The sequence below is a fragment of the Durio zibethinus genome, chromosome 28 (genome assembly GCF_047325235.1).
Source record: "Durio zibethinus cultivar Kanyao isolate XHJ-2024 chromosome 28, ASM4732523v1, whole genome shotgun sequence".
Taxonomy (NCBI): domain Eukaryota; kingdom Viridiplantae; phylum Streptophyta; class Magnoliopsida; order Malvales; family Malvaceae; genus Durio; species Durio zibethinus.
The window spans coordinates 2,923,914-2,946,565 of NC_143189.1; the positions used below are offsets into that span (position 1 = coordinate 2,923,914).

The 22,652-nt window shown below is 30.5% G+C and overlaps 2 protein-coding genes and 1 non-coding gene across 4 annotated transcripts; 2 read left to right on the top strand and 1 right to left on the bottom strand.

Annotated features, from left to right (window-relative positions):
• The first annotated feature begins 15,295 nt into the window (after positions 1–15,295).
• On the top strand, positions 15,296–16,474 carry LOC149510636 (uncharacterized). The gene is made up of 3 exons (XM_089757282.1): positions 15,296–15,413; positions 15,543–15,689; positions 15,770–16,474. The coding sequence occupies exons 1-3, from the start codon at positions 15,336–15,338 to the stop codon at positions 16,037–16,039; spliced, it is 495 nt and encodes a 164-aa protein (XP_089613408.1). The 5' UTR covers positions 15,296–15,335; the 3' UTR covers positions 16,040–16,474.
• TRNAE-UUC (transfer RNA glutamic acid (anticodon UUC)) lies at positions 16,265–16,336 on the bottom strand. Its single transcript has one exon. It is a non-coding gene; the product is annotated as a tRNA-Glu (tRNA).
• A 3,875-nt stretch (positions 16,475–20,349) lies between the features above and the next one.
• LOC111280760 (putative WRKY transcription factor 65) lies at positions 20,350–21,887 on the top strand. 2 transcript variants are annotated; one of them, XM_022868218.2, is made up of 3 exons: positions 20,350–20,703; positions 20,805–20,951; positions 21,082–21,887. In XM_022868218.2, the coding sequence occupies exons 1-3, from the start codon at positions 20,552–20,554 to the stop codon at positions 21,614–21,616; spliced, it is 834 nt and encodes a 277-aa protein (XP_022723953.2). In that variant the 5' UTR covers positions 20,350–20,551; the 3' UTR covers positions 21,617–21,887. The 2 variants fall into 2 exon arrangements, with proteins under 2 accessions (XP_022723953.2, XP_022723954.2); XM_022868219.2 differs by having other exon boundaries at positions 20,410–20,703; positions 20,808–20,951.
• Positions 21,888–22,652: the final 765 nt, after the last annotated feature.

Here is a 22,652-nt window from a genome sequence, read left to right on the forward strand (position 1 = left end):
AAAAGCTAATCCTTGATAAAAACAGTTAATTAGACAATCTCAAAGTTTGGTTAAGAAACAATAAAAACAGAATTATTGTGACAAAAAAGAAGAAGAAAATTTCAACATTTGAGAAAATTATAACGCGACAGCAGGCGGCATGGATTGCAAAAATTCAGAGTCAAAAGAAAAATTCAATCCCAATGTCAAAGGGCTTTAATGTAAACAACTAATTCTTGCTTTAGCCAAAATTATGACATGACCTTTCAATGTGAATAATCTGTTTATAATTATTTAATTAATTATTCTTAGTTAGGTTAGGTTCGGAGATCCAATTCCCGCGTGCTGATTGCACGTGTCAACATCTTCTCCACCAATAAAATGTCCTTTCTTCTCTTGGAAAGAAAAAGTCATTTGGTGATATTGTGAAACATTTATAGTATGTTTAAATAACTAAGACCTTGCAACTATAAAACTATCATTATTTTATTATTATTATAATAAAAATGTGAACAAAGTGTGAAGTGAGGGCATGGCATTGTTATATATATGTATTGCCGCATGGATCACGAGTACTATTAATTTATATTATATGTGTTTAAATTATTAATTAAATCATACTAATAGGCCATGTTTGAGTGTGGATTGACAGAGATGTGTTTCTTTTCTTTTCTTTTCTTTTCTTTTCTTTTCTTTGTTGTGGTGGGAAACGCGAAAGGCTAGCGGGGCACAAAAAAATATAAGCACGTGGTTTTTGGGACGAAAACTTTGGATAACTATTTGAAGTTTGATTGAGTCAGATCATCGGTAACATTGAATTTCAATTAAGCTAAAGTAGGTAACTTGTAGAATTTAATAAACGTAAGTATTATAAATTAAGAGTTTAATTTAATTGATTTATTTATTATTTTTAAAATAATTAATAATTTAAAGTTTAAATAAAAATTTATAATTTTATTTTTTTTTATAAAAAAATTTAAATGTAAGCATTATATTATTCTTAATTCTTTCACTTTATTTTAAAAAAATCTGTCTTTTACATTTTATGTCTTCATTATTAAGTAATAATATTGATATTAAAATAGATTTGATAATTTTAAATACGATATGATAATATAATATAAAAATGATATGAATAAAAAATAAAAAAATAATATTATTTAAAATTTTAAAAAAATTATAAATAAGTTTAACAAAATAAAATTTTTTTATATTTTTGTATTAATACAATTATGACAAATAAATTTTGTGTAAAATACAACACAATTAAATAAATTTTTAATATTTTATACTATACAAATATATGAATTATTATGTCTACATTAAAGTGTTTAAATTTAAGATTTTTGCATGATAAAAAAAGATTAAGATTTTTGCCCTTTTTTTTTTTTTTGTTATACCTAATACTATACTAGGAATTAATTTTGAAATAATTATGCTTTTTTTAGACACGACAAGTAACCAACATTTTGGTATCATTCCGTCTTGGTTTCCTGCTACCTAAACGTATACTCTACAGACAGAACACTTCATTTTTATTTTCTGCGTCCATTGGCATACTGTTTGAAAGCAAGGTAGATTATAGTTTAATTATCTGGATTAGCAAATCTAGTTATTTTTGCAAAAAAAAAACCTTGTATACCATGTTGGCACTTTGACTTTTCCATTTTGGTTTTTAACCTCAATATTTATCCATTAGGCATCAGTTGGTGCTGAGAACAGCTAAAAAAAAAAAAGCATTTTGGGCATTGGTTTAATTGACTGAACTGAAGGGTAAATTTATTTTCCTCGCATTTACATAATATTTTACAAGATTACAAGCTTTCTGTCACATTTAAAAAATATTAGCACTTTCAAATGGTTCAGTTGATCCACGAAGAGATAGGATCTGGTAAGTCTGAGTTTAAATCCAGTATTTGCAATTCATTTCTTGCCCTTAGATCAGGATCTCTTTTCTGAAATGTTTCAATTTTAGGCAACAGGAACCTTGTTGAACATTTCAATGCGTGCTGGGGTGTAGAAGGAAGTAAAAGGATTAGTATATTTTAGATTCTTTCATCGGAGTTTAGGAAATAAACATGAATTTCTGAGCATCAAATCGACTGAAGAATGCAAGCTGAAATGCTGGACAAATCTCCTTTGGCAATAAGATTACTCCCGATTCCTGTCTCATAAACTGACCTATGAGCAGCCTTGAATAACATATTGCCAAAGTTGAGTTGCCCTGTAATGCATCCATACCTGAAAGTACATTTTTGTGCTGTTAAACATTTCCAAAATTGAATTCATTTATAGGCCAGGAAAAAGTCTGGCATTTCCTGCAGATCATAGCATATTCTTAGCTTATCCGCTTCATTACAAGCTGAAGTGAGATGTGTCACCTTTATTTCTATCAATCCGGTTGGCAATATTTGAAGAAATAATAATTCCTTTGAACCCTATAAGAAAATATAGGATTGCAGAATCATCAAAGACTAGTGACACTGAGAGGAAGATATTGCCATAAGGTTCTCTATGATTTCCCGGCCATCTGTCCTTTAGAACATGAGCTTAAGCACATTACACATTTTTTATTCCAAATTATCCATGTTTTTCTGCAAATAAAACTAATTTTCTTCTTCTTGCTGATTGGTTTGTGGCACCTTAGTTAAGAACATACCTGACTAATACATGTGGTCCTTCATTTTAAGGCCCCTTCACTCCTCCAAAGGTCACAAGAAGTTGCAGCAAACAAGATTTACTGTAAAGGGAAGCATCGAATATAAGTGCTTCCCTTTTGTCTCAATAATAAGTAGGCATCATTCAGAAAAAAGTAGGAGAAAAGGAAAAATCATAAAGCATAGAGAAGGAAGATCCAGTGGCATGTTCTATTTCCTATCTCTCTAAGTTTGATCTCTATAATTTTATGTTTTATGGGAGATGAAGGAACATTTTATGTTGATGCTGCATGATTTTACGTGTACTCATGCATGTTTCGCATAAGTCGACATTTTCCCATAAGCATATATGCGTCCAGCTCTGATATGCTTATACCATATTCTTTATTAACTGTTCTCATGTTCTCTGACAGCTTTCATAACTGATAATGACATTAAAATAGTATTGGAATCCTAAAAGTGTTGAAAGATGTATAAACAATTTTATGGATAGAAAATTTGCTGCATACTTGATTCAAAAGGCTATGTTTGATTTCTTAATGCACGGCCTGAACCAGCTTTTAACTAGTCTTGTTTGACATTACTGTATTTTGCCAAACTATAATTAGTATTTAAATATTTGTAATGGTATTATTTGATATACCCATGTTTCTCATCTTACTTGTCCTTATGTTTGACACAAATGTTAATTTTTTTTTCTTGCAGGATTAGATGATTTGATAATTTGAGAAGCAAATTGATCAACTGCTTTGTTAATCGTAAATATTGCAACATAAATTGGGAAAAATGGCTTCACTTTTGCAAGAGAAAGCAGATACACAAGAAAATTAGGACCACTATCCCATGACTGAGATGGGGAGTCTTCACTGGCTTGACTTGGCATATGCCACTCCTTCCATTGGCATATCCAAAACATTTTACTTCCCAACCCATTTCGTAAATTGGAAAGAAAATATGTGGTATTTGAGCACTATAAATACTGGTCTTGAATCTCTACAACCGGTCGTGGAATTATATCAGTTTAGAAGATGTGAAGTTGAGGAATAACAGAGCAATTCTCCCTTAGCAAAAAATGCTTGTGCTCTTGCATAATTCGATTTTGCCAATGGGGATTTGCTCTGCCATTCACTCACCCAATGATTTCCTTTTCCTAGATCAGCAATAGAGGTGTAATCGATCGAATTCGAGCTGATACAGTATTAAGTTTGAGTTCGAAACTTGACTCGAACTTTATCGAATTTTATTTTTCTAGCTCGAGCTCGACTCGAGACAAAAATCGAGTTAGTTGAGCTCGTTCGATTAGGCTAAATTAATATATAAAAATAAATTTGATTCTTATATCCGATAAAAATTTGATTATTTGTGTTCGAGCTCGAGTTTGAGATATTTTATTAATTAAAATAATAAAAATATATTTAAATATAAAAGTTCGATTAGACTTGCGAGCTATTCGAACCGGGTATAAAAATGCTCGAATTTGACTCGATCGATTAGTCGAACTACTCGAGCTTGAACTCAACTATATAATAATCGAACCGAATTTAAATTTCATTTGAATTGAATTCAAATAACTTGTAAGTATTAATGTATTGTTTACATTCCTATTCCTCTTACTAATGTTGTCTTTCCATTATCACAAGGTTAGCTAAACAGACTATGTTGAAAATTGCAAGTCTTTAGCATATACTCCAATTCATCGAAAATTATGGTCTTCGGAAATGTTGTGAAGCAAGCAGCACCAGTCAAAGAAGATTTAGTAAGCAATTTATGTTCAGCAGGTGAATGCACCAGTAATATGCACATGAATAACAATGATACAATTAATTAAACTGTCACTACATTTTCTTCCCTTATTCTTAAAATGCATATCCTTATATTATATTTTATATACAAAGATCAGAAAGATAGAAACTCTTCTTGCAAGGAAGCATCATTTCCAGAATCTAACAGTAGATACAAACAACATCTATTTTAATGGTTTTCTCCTTCTCATAACATCTGAGAGAGATATCGCAGAAAATATTCCAAAGATCATGTGGACAGGTGATATATGTGACCCTTGCTTTTTTAAGGCTATTTCATATTTTCCTTGAAAGAGCAGATATTGGAAGCCCCTACAATTATTCTTTTTCTTTTTCATAATAATAAAAAGTATATGAATACATTGGAAGCCTAACAGTTGTTTAGCCTTCTGTGATTATCATGAAAGATTTTACTATACTTACAAGTTATAATAATAATATATATATATATATATGATTATTGTTGACAACTGCATAATTTGTCCATAAAATAATGAATTTTAGTTCCTGTGATCATTCTATTATTATTATTTAATGTATAATATCTGTAACTTTTTGGACAAAATCTCAAAGGAGATAGAGATTGCAGCCCCTTAAAAGAAAAAGAAAAGAATAATTGAAATTTTGTCTTTTTAATTTCACATTGAGAATCAATTTAAAGGTGTTTTTCTGATGAGTGGAACACTTGAAAAGGAAAGTGATTAGAAAAATACAAAGACAAAGCTTTTTTTGTTTTATGCTTTGATCTTTGGAAAGATACCAAGCATGTGCTGATCAAATCTCAAATATCTTTTTTTTTTTTTTTTTCAATTTTGGGCTGTTTTCAATATCCAATTTATTAATTTTTCCTTTCAACGTTGCCAAGGGTTGCCAAATGAACTTAAATTTGATGATTTTTTTGGTATATATAATATAATATTCTGTTTATGCGAAAACTCGAAAAAGCATATATTTAACTTTTAGGGTTTTAATTTTATGCCTTGTTATTTGCCTTTGTATATGTCACTAAAGAACAGCCCTTTAAAATTCAACACAGTAAATATTTATTGCGACCTAGGCAAATTACATTCATATAAATTTTTATTGGATTTGTTAATGATGGCATGATCTATCAATAAAATTTTTAATTTATGATTTTAAAATAAAAATCTAATTCTAACAAATTTAAATATAAAAAATTATTAAATTTCTGGAATTGATTAAAACTTGAGAGGTATCTTCGTGGTGAAGCTTATCAATTTCTATAGTACATTAAAAGTTAAAATAAAGATTATCATTCTCTAAACAAAATTCACTTGCAAATTAAGTAACATAATTAATATTTGTTTATCTAGTATTTCTTTAATGGTAAATTTAAAAATTCTAATATTAAATTATTAGATTAATATATGAAATGGGCGTTTGGCAAAAGTATAAATCCAGCTACCGTGTGAAAATTTTTAATTCATTGATATGTAAGGTAATAATCCTTAAAATAAAGATTTATCCATTCTTCGGTCTGTTCATATAACAATTAAAGCTTTAAATCAAGCAATTTTTTATATATAATTGGTCTTTGAATTTTAATAGTCTTTTTATTTTTTAAGGAATTTAAAATATTTTTTGAATTATATATATATTTTTGGAAATGTTTGTACTAAATTTGGACAAGAGACAAGAACCTGAAACCGTAAGATTTAAGGTCGATTAAAAACAAAGATTATGGTTATCTTTGATATTTGTGTTTCGATACTCAAATTAACGATTGAAAAGAAAAAAGAAAAAAGCAAATAAGGAAATAAGGAAAATAAAAAATAAGAGAAATGAATGATCCCTTAATTGGAGTGAAAGCAGGTATTTATAACTGAGAGAATGCGTGATGAACCCTAGATGACCTGACCTACAAAGCCGAATCGTTAGCCGACATGGCATGATCCGATCTGACGTGGTACTCTGACTCTCAATATTCAAGTGACACATCATCTTTCTCATATGGTGTCAGGTGAACTGTCATGAATTAAGATAAAACTCTGAAAAATCAGATCAACTTACATATGATCAAAGGTACCCTTTCAATTTGTTGAGTACACTGAGAGGACGATTGTGCCTTTAGGATTGTAAAATGCCCCTATCAGGAAAAAAATATTTCAACATATATAAGATATATACTGATCATTAATTGCTTCTCTTGCAAACAAGATTTAAAAGTTAATCCATCTTGCCTTCTGTGCTACCATTAAAATTTTGTTTTTTTTTTTGGATAGATTGCTACAATTAAAATCTTTAATAGCTAAAAAAAAAACTAATAATCCATTCGAATTATAACGAGGGCTCTATTGTTATATATCCATTGTCTATATACAAGTAACAAATTAAAAATAGGTGATCCCTCCAATAATTTTTCTTATTATTATTTCAGATATATATTATTGTATTATCATGATAGAACCAAAAACATTAAAGAAATCAATAAAGAAAGGTAATTAGATAAAAACAGTATGAACAATTAAAGAGAATAGATATGTTTATGAAAAACAACTTTAATTGACTCCTATTTCAAGAAACTGGGAAATAAAAAAAAATAAAGAAGAAGAAGAAGAAGAAGAAAGGTTATTTCATGAACATATAACAAATACATCCTAGTGGATTTGAAGAAAAATGAAAGTATATGGTTTTCCAGCAGGTACGCCAATGTTGCAGTGGAATTGCTGGGCAAATCTCCATTGGCAGAGGGCACACTACAATCCACATACAGCTGATGAGGATCAAGTCATAGTGGCTTCCTGCCAGTGGAGAGTTGGCCCTGTAATGCAACTGCAGCTTAAAATTGCAGAGAGATGAACCCTAGAGGCCTCTTATTTATACCATATATTCGGGCATTCAGCACGTACGCATATCCCAGGTATAAACTTTAATTTCTTTTCTGATTTTGAAGGCTTTCCATCATATTATTTTTTATCTTGCCAAAATGACTGCATGGTGTATGTGGTGATAATTAAATTTACTTTCTTCAGAAAGTTTTTTTTTTTAGCGATTGAAAGATGTGAATGAATAGAGTTATCCCAAATTGTGTAATATATCAAATCAACGAATAAAAAGATTATTCTTTCAAATATCATATTCGTTTTTTATCTTATCAATTTCCTCGTACAAAATTTTTTTGCTTAAAATATTCTCTGACAAAGATGTAAAAACATATGGAATCCATTAGTAAAATGAAGGAAAGAAGAACACCATGTTTGGTATATAAAATTAGGTTAAGGTATGATAATATTATTATAAATTAAATTAAATAATATTATCTTATCTTATATTTAATGTACGTAAGAATTAAGATAAAATATTTATTTATTAATCAAAATTATTTTTTTAAAATTTATATAATTTAAATTATTGATGTAATTTTTAAGAGTATAATAAGATATATAAGTTTAATCCTATAAATTAAAAATAATTCTCTACTTTGAAATGATCGAATCAATCTATATTAAGAAAATGATAATTATTTTTATAATCCTATCTCTTTCAATTAGATACAAATTAAATATAGTATAAAATGATTATCATATTATCTTATTAATTATTTTATATATCAAACATGACCTAAAATTCTAACGTTGATGGTTTATTAGGTCATAACGACCAAGCTTAATACTTAAATATACTTTCAAATTTTAGTTAAAAATAAAAATAAGTTTATCATTTTTTATAGTGTGTAAATAAAATTATTATTTTTTATAAAGTCAATAAAAAAAGTTCAATTGATATAACAAAAGACTAATATTTTTTTTATCTAGCACATTGTTAAACATTTGACAATTCATAATTAGTCTTTCATTACTTCAATTAGAGTTTTTATAAAATAACTCAAGTTATAAAACAACTTAAAAGTTGTTTCAATTAAACTAAAATTTTTAATTGATTTTAAAATTTTATGATTATAATTATAGAAAAATAAAAAATTATCTTTATTTATATGCAATAAAAATATCAAAGGTTTAAATTATTTTTTACTAAATATTAAGAGTATTTTTCAGTATCTATATTGTGAGTGATAACAATAGGCTATATGTGTACAATCTGACATTGTATACAGGACTTGACAGAATAAGGATTAATTTATATTTAATCATATTTTTTTGTAGACTAGCTAATCATGAATTTATCTTGGTAATCATATAGAAATTTGGTAAAAAAAATAATTAAAGGAAATTAATAAGATCATAAAAGAGAATTGATAGTGATATATATTTTACACTGAAATGATTAGTAATGAGTTGTAAATATTGATTCCAATAAGTGTACGGTATTGGATATCTTGGTAAGCATTTGAAAATTACTCTTATAATATTAATTTAGTATTAATTCAAATGACACATATGTTAAATAGATTTTATAATATTATAAGTTGATATAATTTAAGGGCGTAATATATTTTATAAATAAATTAAACAAATAAAGATCGAGAATTAAAAATAGGATTTTGTGATTGCATGTAATTGAAGGTTGCCTTGCATAAATGTTAGAGATGGTATAACAATTTATTTCTTACAGTTTTTGATTCGATTCGACATGATTTTATAAGATCGATTTTTATTTTTAAATCAAATTTTGAGTCGGATAAAATAAAATTAAAAAAAAAATCAAATTTAGGTCGGATTCGAGTTTAAATTTTAGGTAAATTCGACTTAATCTGACTTGGTATTATATAAAAATTTATTTTTTAATTTTTTAATTATATATATTTATATAATTATATTTAAATATTTATATTTAAAAAATAATATTTTATATATTTTTAAAAATAATATTTTATTAATTTCAAATTAAATCAAATACGATTTATTCAATTTTAAATCGATCGAATTTGAATATAAAAAAATTAAATTTAATTAAATTTAAATTTAATAAATATAAAATTAAATTAAATTTAAAACGAATAAAAATTTATTTCAATCCGTTTTTCACTCTAATATATATATATATATATATATAAATATATATATATATATATATATACAGTGTAATTCACCACGTCAATGAAGATTGCGGCATCTATAAATTCCAACTTTTTTTTTTCCATTGGGAAGATGCCGTGGTTTTTTGAGCTGTAATAAAAAAATGTGCCAATTCATCACTTTCACAAATGCCGATAAAAAGAAACTACAGAAGCAGCAGCAGAAAGCGGCCCTACAATCCAACAAAGGTCGTCAAAAATTACCAAGGCCACTGCATATACATCTTAAGTGGTCCATGCACTTAGGTTTGTAATAACAACAAAAAGATATTAGAGCAGCAGATAAGGGTGAGAAAAAAAATTTTAAAAATTAATTTAAAATCTTAATATTTTGTTCAATTTAGATTAATTTTTTTATTTAGTTCAAATTAAGTTAAGATTGAATCATAAAAAATTTAAAAAAATCAAATTGAATGAAATTATATATTTTCTTAATTTATATATATTTTTTTAAATTTTTTAAAATAAAAATAATAATTTTATATTAAAATAATTTTAAAAAATAAAAAATAAAAAATTGATAAATCAAATTAAATCAAACAGATAAAATTTTATTTGGATCAAATAAATATTCGGTTTGAATTCATATTAAATTTTAAATTTTATAATATTATATAATATATGAAAAAATTAAATTGAATTTGATCTGAGTCATTGTCGCCCCTATTAGCAGCCAATTCCTTTCAATTTTTTTAAGTTAAATTATAAGAGAATTAAGGAAGAAAAAATTTACAAATTTTTAAATCAAACTTCTGTGAAGATCTACATTCAACTTTCAAAATATTGTTTATTTTGATCTAAATATCTCACAATTTTATTCTATAAAAAATGTCTCACAAATTTAAAATTAAATCTCAATTTATATATTATATTATATCCACACATTTTTTTAATGTGAGATTGGAGACGTTACAATCTTTTCATTTTTAAAGCTTGATATTTTTATCAAATCAAGTCTAACCATAAGATGAAAATCACATCAAATTTTAAGATTCTAGAGATGACTCCCCCACTATGTAGTTTTTAATAATTCTCATAGCTCTATCTTATAGAATTTAGTAACTTTTATACGGTGTAGTACTTAATAACTCTCACAGCCTCACCGTATAATATTTAATAACTCTCACGATATAGCATTTAGTTCCAATCGATTAGTGATTACTCTTATATTATTTGTGGAAATTCATACTTAACTTATGATGTATTATTTATTTTGACGTGAAGATTTTATCTAAAAAAATATGCTTCACAAATTTAAAATTAAATCTTAACTTATATATTATATTATATTTACATGTTCTTTTTAATACAAAATTGAAGGCTTTACAACTTCAGCTTTGTAAGAATCTACCTACCTCCGTCTAACTAGAGAGGTGGAAGAACAGTTCAATCTCAAGAATGGCTTTCAACTTTTAAACGTGTGCGAAAGCAGGGTTTTGGAATACAATGACAACTGTCATTATTCTTTAGTTAATATTTAGATTCTCCATGCACTCATGACTCATCTGCAAAATGTAAAAACCATTAACATGTTTGTTCGGAGAAATTTGGTTCTTCTCCCCTTTCATTTTTCGTTAGTAATTCGAAATGCCAATTAATTAGAGCAGACCTATCTTCAAATAAAGTTAACTCCACTTCATTGCATTTTCATGGTGGGAAATGGTTTTTTTTTTCTTTTTTTTTTTGGGTACAATATCGTGTCACTATATACATCATGAATAAGGAAGGCACATAGCGATCATAACCAAACCCAATTAACAAGAAAAAAAAATGTTTGTATATTGTCCTAGAGAGCCATATGTATGATTGAGACCAGACATTTCCGTCCATCAATTTGCAATACAATCAAGTAATGTAGAACGTGTGTAACTGGGTTTTAACAGCGCATGTTCTGCTGTTTAACTGATAATATAATGAGTACGTTTCATATCACAACTCGCATTTACATTCCTTCAATTCTTCTGAGTTAGGAAGCAAATGAATTTGGTGTCAGAATCAGAAATTAATTTCCAAGACATGGTGGCAAATATAAACTAACGATTACATTCTAGAAGTAGTTCAAGGTCTATAGACTTTGCAGGCAGAAATCAGGAAAGAATAATAACTATTTAGCTACATTATTTAACCGCAAAAAAAGACATGGTTTTCCACTTGAATGGTGTATAATATTAGTAGAATAAAGCAAAATTGAAGGACAGAAAAGGCTTTGAATCTCAATGGACAATTCAATTTGTGGAGATCAATTCTTTTAAATTGTAGTAGTGCAAAAGAATTGCGGGGCAGATCTCCTTTAGCAGAGGGCGCACTCCGTCTGAATGGCTGTCTGCCAATGGAGATGATGCCCTGTATTATTGCAGTTGCACCTCCTGAAATCGCCTTGTGTGTGCTACAGTGACTTAATCCTCCCTTATTTATGCCCTCCAGGAAGAAAGCATATTCAATGGAACAATTCCTTGCTGTTCCACTTTGCTATCTAGATGAATGTTTCTTTCTTGTTTAGGGTGAATCACAGCCACTTGATTGTACATATGTTAAAATTCCACAAATTTTCAGAATATCAGTGAACATTTACAGATGAAAAGTTCACTTGCACATGTCTGTAACCAATATGCTCCCTTGTACGTAATCATCAGGACCACAACATATTTCACTAGCAGTAACAGTAAACATTGAATCAGAGTTCCATTTTGGTGTAAAAAAAATCATATTAAATCAGTCTTGTTCAATTTAACTAAACTAGTACATCTCATCTAGTTTAGAATTGGATAAATTTTCATAAAAGACAAGAAAAAGGAAAGAATAAAAAAAGGGGTTGGACGACAAGCTGTAATGGATGCTTTGGTATGGAAGATCCAAAGAATGTTCTCTTCTATATTATGCTTGTGGTGTCTCTTTCTTAAGGCTGCAGTCAACAGGCAAAATGGACCCAAAACTTGACTTATGCAGAAACTCGGGGCAGCATTTCCAAAAGTGAAATTCGACTTGCACCCACTTAAGCAAGCCCCAAAAGGTCATCCAATCCAGACAAGATGAGATGGATGGTGATTTGGGCCAAAAATCAAACCCAAAATAGGATCCAAGTGCTTATACGATGAAGTAATGACAAATGATATGGATGGTTTTAATGGGCCAGAATGCCCCAAATGTAGATCTTTTCGATCCTAACTCCTAACAAGGGTATTTAAGACACGCTATGCATTGTTATTGTCCCAATCCAATCCAATCCCATCATTCACACTGCCATCAAGGACCACTTGGATTGTTGCTTTGCTGTTTCCAATTTGTATCTTGTCCTGTGATTAACAGGAATACTGTAGACACTGCTACAATGCAGGGTTATCGAGTACTTCAGCTTTCTGATCATTTACAGAGTTGAGATTCTTCATTTCCTAACAAAAGAACAGCATGGGTATCCCCATAAGGCTTATACATCCCAGTAATCTACAACAAACTTTTTTTTTTTTTTGGTTTCAATGGGGGGGGGGGGGGGGGGAGTCAAAGCCCTTTTCGAAGGGGACGGGGAGGCTTGGTTGGACCAAACCTTTTATATCTTCCTAAAGTTTCTGCGGCCACTAGACCACGAAGCCGAAGACATCTACGACAAACTTTAAGAAAAGGAGTTTGCATCTTAAATCTGTACACAGATATAGTTGCAAAAGACTCGTTTTAACCCATTGGACATCAAAATAGTCCTAGTCGTAGTCCTAGCTGTCTCAAGGAATTCTTCAAATCCTAGAATGAACACCAAATAAGAAGTAATTAAGGTTTTTAGCCCCTTGGTTTGGTTAAAGAATTGCAAGCTCGGTTAAAGAATTGTTCATGTAACTGCTCCTGATTCCCTGGACAAGATAAAAGGAAAACAGCTTCAACATCTAGACAAAAATTTGGTAGAAGCAGAGCCTCCTTTCACAAACTGAGAGGGAGATGTCAAGAAGAAAGGGACAAAGAAAACAGACGGAAAGATGGGTTTAAAACATTGAAAATTTCAGAAGATAAAGGAGTAGAAAGGGACCCCTAATGTGGGTTTTCGAAAGAGATCGAGGGGGTGTGCCACTAGACTAGAGTATGCTCCAACAAACAAAAGCTAATAAGAGTGATTTAAGGAGGGATCGACGCATTGCAAAGTAGTGGGGCTACTAAAATCCAAAGGGGCATGGCCTCTTTACCTCTATATGTTTGTACTGGCTGCTTCCTGCTGCATGCTTGTTAAGCAATAATAAAAATAAAAAATAAAAAAAAGAGAAGTGGTCAATTTTCTTGGTACAGGGAATGAACTCAACGGTCACTGTTTATATCCAACGGTTATGCTATTATTCTAATGCTATCAATTCTTTAACCTTTTTACTTGGATTCAGAAAATTAGGGAATGAGACTTCAATCTGGATAAAGGAGTTATTCATATGATTCGTTAAAAGAACAGAAAATTGCAATGAGTGAGCCAGATGCAACCAATTAGCTTGTTATTAATGCTTTTATTATTAGAGGGGAGGATAATCTTTGTCCTTGATCTGATCAATGGATGCCTTTAGTATTTTTATCATGTGATATATATGACTCAGAAAGGGAACAAGAATTTGCGGACATCTAGGTTATGGAAAACCATTATTTGGTGTTACAGTAAAATCTATATCACATATCGTACACTGTAAGAATCAAACTTTTGCTTTGTACCCTTTTTTAGTCATTTATCAAATTTGTACATCTTGGCATCAAGTCCTGGAGCAAGCCTTTATATATGTATGTGTTAACTATATGCAAAATGAGGGGAAAAACTGCTAACAGAAGGCAAAGAAGAACTGAAATGATCGAACTTTTCAATCTGAAAAGCACTATATATATGAAATATTTTTACCTTTGAAACTAGGGTGGTTGGTGTAAATAGTTGAAACCCAGAATAGCTAGACAGCTGGATTCAAAGAGGGATCTGATGACCCCCAGAAGAAGAAAGAACGACAAAGAATAAAACAGAAATGAGAGTGTCAGAGCATGTGACCTACAAGGCACAAGTAGGTTGGCAGGTAAAGGGTGAAGCGCCTTGCGAGCGGGGGGACAGGCAAAGAGAAAGCAATAAGAACGGCCCGTGATTATAGTACAAACGTTGGCTGACCCTGTGCCTTTGGTTTGATTGATTGCCTGATTCTGATTCTGACTGTGACCATCTAGCTCCTCAGTCATCTGACACAATTCCCACATCCCATCCCATGCAAATTTTGCTAACTGAAACAGAGAATATGACAACCAAATAATCCATTTTATCTGTCATTTCACTTGAGCCTTATCATTTTGGCATTTCTTGTTAGCCTCAAGTGGCCCTGTTTCTTACAATACCAATAGAGTATTAATATTATTTTGTCCCGAGGTTTCATTTCCTGGTATTTGCTCCTCCATACTTTATTATTGTCGGTTAACTAATCAAAGTTGACAGGGATATAAAATTGAATACCCTTTAATTATTACTGTTGTTGCCATAACTACTTTCAACCATTTTAGGATGTTAAAAGATCAAATGCCTATTGGCTATCGGGTATTACCAACAAAAAAAAAAGTACAGAATTCCAAAACTATTCCCTTCAATATTCCAAAATTAATGCCACATCAGCTATAGTTATGAGTTATAAAAGACTTTTAGGAAGAACACCATTACCACGCCAATAATTTCCTTGTCTTTGCAAAATATTCACCTTTTCTTAAAGGTTTTTCTGGTTAATTTCATTTTTCACATAAGATGAGCACATGGTAACTAGGCCTTTATGGATCCCAAGACTTACCCTCTATCTCAACTACTCATCCCTTTTCCCATCCCTATAAAAGGTAGGCAACTACATTCAAGTCTTACTACTACACATTTTACATAGAAAGATAACTAGACAGAGGAGTAGATCAGTAGAGACAGAGAAAGAGATGGCAAATAAGCTGCAAAGAAGAACAGCATCTCGCAGAAAGCTTCACCTTCTACGAACTATCACCAACCACAAATCTGTAATACAAAAATATACCATACCATTGTTTTTAGCCTCTCTCTTGTTTAGAAGTGATCATTCTTTGGATTCAAAAATCTTATCGAGTTCATGATGCTAATCCCACTTTTTCCTTTTTTGGTTTTTGAAGGTTAAAAGGAATTCCCTCATCTTAAATGTTCTTCTCCATTTTTACAAGCTCAAAGTCAAGTTGGAAGCAATACTAAGAAAGTACCAAAACCTTATGGCTATCAGAAACGAATACTTGAATCTATTGAAGCAAACACAAATCCCAAAGGTGATCTGCTTTAATCATATATTCTCCTACTGACGATATTTTTTTCAATTTCTATATTCATGGGATCGGGATCTTAGCAGGAAATGAAGGTGGAGAAGATTGGAGAAGAGTTTGTAGTTAAAGTGAGTTGCAATAAAGGAGGGGACAAGTTGGTCTCAATTCTAGAGGCGTTTGATGAACTAGGTCTTAATGTTCTTCAAGCTAGAGTTTCTTGCAGCCATTTCTTTGCCATGGAAGCCATTGCTGTAGCTCAAGACCAACAAACTATTGATATCAAAGATATTACTCAAGCTGTTCTTAAGGCCATCGATGAAAAGCAAGGTGATCATGCGGACACGCTTGTAACATAGAAGTTCCATAATTAAGTGAAGGTTGGCCATGTGTTGGAAATGTTAGTGTTTTGTCTAACAATCGAATCAGGTTCTCATTTTCATTTTAGATTTCTCGCTTTGTATTATTTTCTGTCCGGTAGGTTATTGGATTTGATTGTTAATTTGAAACTAACCAAACTAGACTATAAATAAGCAGCACAAACAGCAGCAAGGACAATAAAGAGCTAACCAAACCAAAAAATTTTCCGTTGCCGGGAATCGAACCCGGGTCTCCCGGGTGAAAGCCAGACATCCTAGCCTCTGGACGACAACGGAATTACGCTAACCAAGAAACGACAATGGAAATATGAGAATTGATATTAACACGTTTTGGTAATTAAAAAGAGAAAAAGGAAAAAAAAAAAGTAAAGTTATTTTTTCTATTCATTGTGTTTGGTATGAATTATAAAAAATATAAGGAAAAAATTAGATAAGAATAAATTTGTAAATGTAATTGTTAGAATTAAATTGAATGAATGTATTTCTTTCATATTTAGTAAAATAAATAAATAAATTCACTCATTTTTATTCTTCTTCTTATTTTCATTTTATCAAACACAAGAATAAACGATTTTTTTTTCCTTTCTTTCTTCTTTTCTTCTTACCAAACACAACAACTATCTTTCTTTTTGGCCTGTTTCTTGATAGAAAACAAAACCAGCTCATGATTAGTGATTAAGTATTGTGAAAATTTTGTACAAAAAAATATATATATTATGAAAAATTAATGGGCTATGTGTCAGTCAATGATCTTTGGATTTGGGCAACTTCAGAGCTTTGACCCATTAAATTTATTAAGAATAATAAGCCTATTATTTAGAAACTTATAGTCCATCCAATATAAATGAATCCCGGAGCCGAGCAGAAAAATTTTCTTTCTGGCAAACCAAGCTGGAACTTAATTAGAAGCAATACAGATTGCATTTTGCTATTTTTATATTTTTATGGGCCTAAAATCATTCATAATTTTTAAATTATAATGAAATATTAAACGTAATACTTAAATTATAAATATATTAATTAATATAATATTTATTTTAAACATAATTAATTTTAAAAAATAAAACAAATAATTATTCAAATATTATATTAAATAATATATTTATAATTTAATTATCATATTAAATATTTTTAAATTTTAATATTTAATTATAATTTAAAAATTATTCATAACATTAACTCATTCTTACGATAAATTAAAAACAATCCAGATGTGACATGACCAAATGTCAAGAACCCAACAGCAGAAAAACCCAATTCATAAACAAATGAACCTTTTAATTCCATGGAATTGCCATTGTAAATGTCGAAGAACCTGCATGTTTTGTGTGTCTCACTGATGATAATCAGAGCTAGGATCCGCACCAAAGAATTTCGTATAGGCAATCTAGAATCGGCCCCAAGTTTTTTCTAAAGTCTAAAAAGTAATAATATAAAGTGAAAGTCTACATTAGATGTTGTAAGCACCTTGACCGTCCATTATTTATATTGATTGATTGATGTGAACCAGAGAAGATGATGAAATTGTCTTATTTTAAAAACAACCCAGATAACATACATTAGTCAGAGTTTGGTGCATTTCATAAATGGTTTTTGGGTCCACAGATATATCAATCTTTCTACCCTTACTCTTATAGATAAAAACAAGAAAGCCAAAAAATGATTCCAATATATCCGACAATTTTATGATAAAATTTTTTTTTAAAAATAAATAATTTAAAATTTTAATAAAAATATAAATATATTTAATAAAATTAAAATTAAAATTTATTATTTTATATAAAATGCAATATAAATATATAAATTATAAAATTTAATTCGTAAAAAAATTGTGTTAACGGAAAGGCAGCCTGCCCTATTAATTTAGATATGCCTAAACATTAATGGTGACAAAATGAAAATTGGCCCTTGGATCAGTAGTACTAAATGGTCATGAATTAACAAAAAACCAAAATCATAGGACAAGTCTTAGTTCACAACAAATTGGTTTCTTTAATCCTCAATGTCCTTGAAGTATAATTTAATTAATTAGTAGCAAACACATCACTTTCATGAAAAAAGAAATTAGCAGTATAATATATTTTTCAATCTATTTCAATGATCTTAAAAGGGGTTAAAAAAAAACATAGTGCAATATTCTTGTGGTGATAACTTTGGATGAGTCTAGGAATGGCAAAGTGTGCCATTTGCAACTAATCAAGCAAGGGTTTATCCACCTCGATCCATGCCTTGGTTGGGTTAATTTTGTTCTTGATTTTCCTCATTACATGGATCTAGAAAAGCATGTGAATTACATCCCATTGGATGTTGACATTCAATGATTTTACTATAATCTTTTGGTACAATAAAATACATCATAAAATATATTTGCATATGCAAACGAGTTCTAATATTAAAAAAAAAAAAAAAACTATCGTGCATGTCGTGTCTAAACAGCAAATGGATCCTGGTTAGACGGGAATTTCCAAGATATAAATGTAAAATAGGAAGACATGGGGAGGTTTCTGTTCATTAAATGAATTATATAATATAGTTTTTGTATTTTTTTTTTCCATTTATAGTTAAAAGAAAGAGTTTTTTAGGGTTAGAGGGGGGGCATGGAAGATGCCGTAGGTGTGGGAAGTCAGAGATGGGAACAGTGAATGAGAGTCATTCAATGCTTATAAATATAATACTTAAATAAACTTATCAATTCGAAGAAGAAGAAGAAGAATAAAATATCATAGTCACATTGCTTCACGCATCAATGAACTCCAGAAGGATTAAGTTTTTGATATTTTGATGACAAAACACCCAATTGGCTCCTTTCCAACCCCTTTCTTATTGGATAGAGACATATATAGTCCAATAAATGAACTAGTCAACACTGTAGGGTTTCAATTTTTATGTTCCAATGGTCATCCTCCTCTTTAAATTAACATTATATATATAATTTATACACTAAAAATTCAAATCAAATTTGGAGTAAAATTAACTATCACAATGATAAGAATTATTATCCATCCCTATCAAGCCACTTATCCATCAGACAAATTTTGAAATCTTGATGAAAATTTCCAGTAAAGATAGATGAAGGCGATTGACTGATGACTCGAAACAAAGAAAATAGTTAGCCCTAGCCATAATTTCTTAAATTTTATTTTGTAGTAAGAGCTGGGGAATCTCAATTATGCAAGTAGTAGCATTATTTTACTTATAATTAAGGAATTTTGATTACATATATTATATCTGCCAATTAATATTTGTTAATAAATAAGGAGAAAAAATTTTCAAAGAAATTGGAAGTGAAGACGAGAGTGAGAGTTGGTTAGGACAAGCGCCAAGGAATGAAGAGAATTACGACGAAGCCAAAGTTGAGTTATGTTATAGTTTAATTAAGCAAATGGATAGGTTTCTCCTCAATTGTTACGAAAAGACCATGTCCATGTGAACTGAATCAAAGGAAATGCAGTCCTTATTTCTAGTTCATAAATTTTTTTTAAAACCATATAGGTATTAGAGGTAGAGGTGATAACGGTTTAAATCAAATCGATTTTTATTTAATTTTTTAAATATTATATAATATTATAAATTTTTAAAATTTAAATTTAAATTTTCATTTGATTCGAATCGAATCAAATTGAATTTTATCAATTCGATTTAATTTGGGTTATGGATTTTAAATTTTTAAATATTATTTTAATATATTTAAATAAATTTTAATATAAAAATATTTATTTATTGTATAAAAATTTAAAATATATATAATTAAATTCGATTCAATTTTTTTTTATTTTAAACTTTCTGATATGAATTTAATATATATATATATTTTTAATATTCAAATTTGATTCAAATCAAATTATTTTTTTATTTTTTTATTTTTTTCTCACCTTCAACTGGTAAACTCGATTCTAATTAAAGTACTGAATGAGCCCAAAACCTTTATAATCAACCATTAAAAATGCTTTTGGCCTATATTTTAGATAAAGGATTAGGCATTCGGAGAAGAGACAGTTTCATTATTAGCAACCGCAACCCGTCTCCCCCCCAAAAAAAAAAAAAAAACATGCGTTAATTATTTTAATTTAAAAACAAAAAAGACAACGAGAACCGCGAGGAAACAAGGTGGGTGTAGCCTGGTATCCCATGCAACAAAAGACGACGAACAATGGGAAAACTCTAATCAGTGTGCTTGGGTTAATTAATATAAATTAATAAAAAAAAAGAAAGAGATAATAATAAATAACAATGGGATTATTTTCAAGGTTGCATTTTAATAAAGTTCAGGATTTACATCACATTTGCTTGCACGTCCTTCAATTTGTCCACATGCCGCCCTTTATTAACAAATGACCCACCTTCTTTTCTATACCCTTTTCTTCTTCGACCTAACCCCTTCTCTCTCCCTCTCTCTGTCTTTCTTCTTCTTTGCTTTGCTCTTCCTCTAGGGTTAAAGCGACGCTCACAGCATATATACTCTTCTGATTGTCAAGCTCTAAATCGTCAATCATGGACGGTGGTGGTAGTTTCAACAAAGACAGTAACCTTTTTGTTACTGAACAACAATTAGAAGAAAACGACAACGTTTCATCAGAAACAGTCGCCAAATCTCCTCCTTCTTCCACGTTCAAAGACATTAAACTCGGTTCTCCTAAAAAAGGGTAATTTTTCCCTAATTAACTTTTTTTTTTCCAAAATATTCAAAATTCTGTTAAGTTCGTTTTTTGCACTTTTGTTCTGACGTAATGGGGTTTTGTTACAGTAGAAGATCCGTACAGAAAAGAGTGGTGTCAGTGCCAATCAAGGACGTTGAGGGTTCCCGCCTTAAAGGAGAGAGTGCTCCGCCGCCCGATTCTTGGGCTTGGCGAAAGTACGGTCAAAAACCCATCAAAGGCTCTCCTTACCCCAGGTAACTAAATTAACTAACTGGCTGTAAGTTTAACCAATGTTTCTCTGCATCGAGGCGTAAATTTCGAAGTTTAGGATTCTATAATTATCAACCGTTGTTAAGGTTTCTATTTTGATCATTCGACCGGCAGAGGTTATTACCGGTGTAGTAGCTCAAAGGGATGTCCTGCAAGAAAACAAGTTGAGAGGAGCCGTGTGGACCCTACAATGTTAGTGATCACGTACTCCTGCGAACACAATCATCCTTGGCCAGCTTCTAGAAACAACACTACCGCCGCTAAACAAGCTGCCGCGGCGGCAGCGGCTGCAGCAGCAGTAGTAGCACAGGCATCAACCACAACAGGTGTAAAGCCCGAGCCATCTACGTCACAGCCCGACACGGAACCGGAATCAGGGACCGAAGAGAGGTTCGCTGATCTGACGGACGACTCTATTCTTACAACGGGGGATGAATTTGCTTGGTTCGGAGAGATGGAAACGACGTCGTCGACGGTTTTGGAGAACCCGATATTTACGGAAAGGGACAACAGCGGGGCTGACGTGGCGATGTTTTTCCCGATGAGGGAAGAGGACGAGTCGTTATTCGCCGATCTGGGCGAGTTGCCGGAGTGCTCGCTTGTGTTTAGGCACCGACGGAATGTGGGACCACAAGTCGGGATCTGCTGACACGTTGCCAGTAAACAATTTGCAAGTGGCAGAGGAGTCGTTGGTTTCAACGTCATGCCGTGCAAATCGTGTAGCACAAGACACGAAATTCAAAACGGAGACAACAAAAGAAAAATGAAATTTTATTATTATTATTTTTTTAAAGAATCTCTTACATTACATTATCCGTTTAAGGGCATTTCGAATTACCTCTGAATTTTTTTTTTTTACAGTTTTTAATTTGCCTTGATTTCGGTGTAGTAAATGAATAAAAATTCCGAATTCCAAACTCTGTCGTTATCTTGTTGTGTCTACCAACATTTGCCGTCAGTTTAAGGGATTTAATTGAAAAGAAACAATTTGAACAAGACTCAAAGCAGCATTTCATGATTCACTGGTAACCCTTTTTAGACTTTAAAGTTATTTCCATAATTTTCCTTTGTCTTTTCCATACTTTTGTCAAATAAATATTTTTCCATGTCGCATTCTACTTTGATTGTGTTAATATTCAATCTCAATCATTCACGCATGTTATGCACGTATAGAACGCAATTCTCGTTGGATTTTTGGGTTGCAAATTGGCCGTGTTTTATAAGTTTGGATTTGTACTAAGATTACGCTGAAATTTACATCATTATCTTGCTTGCCGAGGACAAGTTGGATGGTCATGACTTTCATAAAACAAAAATTGAAGATTAGAAGATTCCAATACTTTTGATCGGATGAAAGTTCAAATGATTGGCTGGCCATACCATAAAGTCAAATCAACTGAAATTTAGGTGATGGTATGGCTGGAAAAATTGTTCCGAAGAAAAATACAACCCCTTTTTATAAAATTTTTGGTTTTTTTTTTTTAATCATTCAACCATCAATTGTTTACATAAATTAGAGGGTTTCACATGGTTTTAGATATGCTGATCTTTGATTGTATCTTAAGCTTTTCCCCAGATAAGCCAGCCAGGGCAAAAGAAAATTCCAATATTATAATCCCTGTTATATAATAATAATAATAATAATATTATAAGGAGTTGTTGATGCAGAGAGGAGGGAAAGAGGG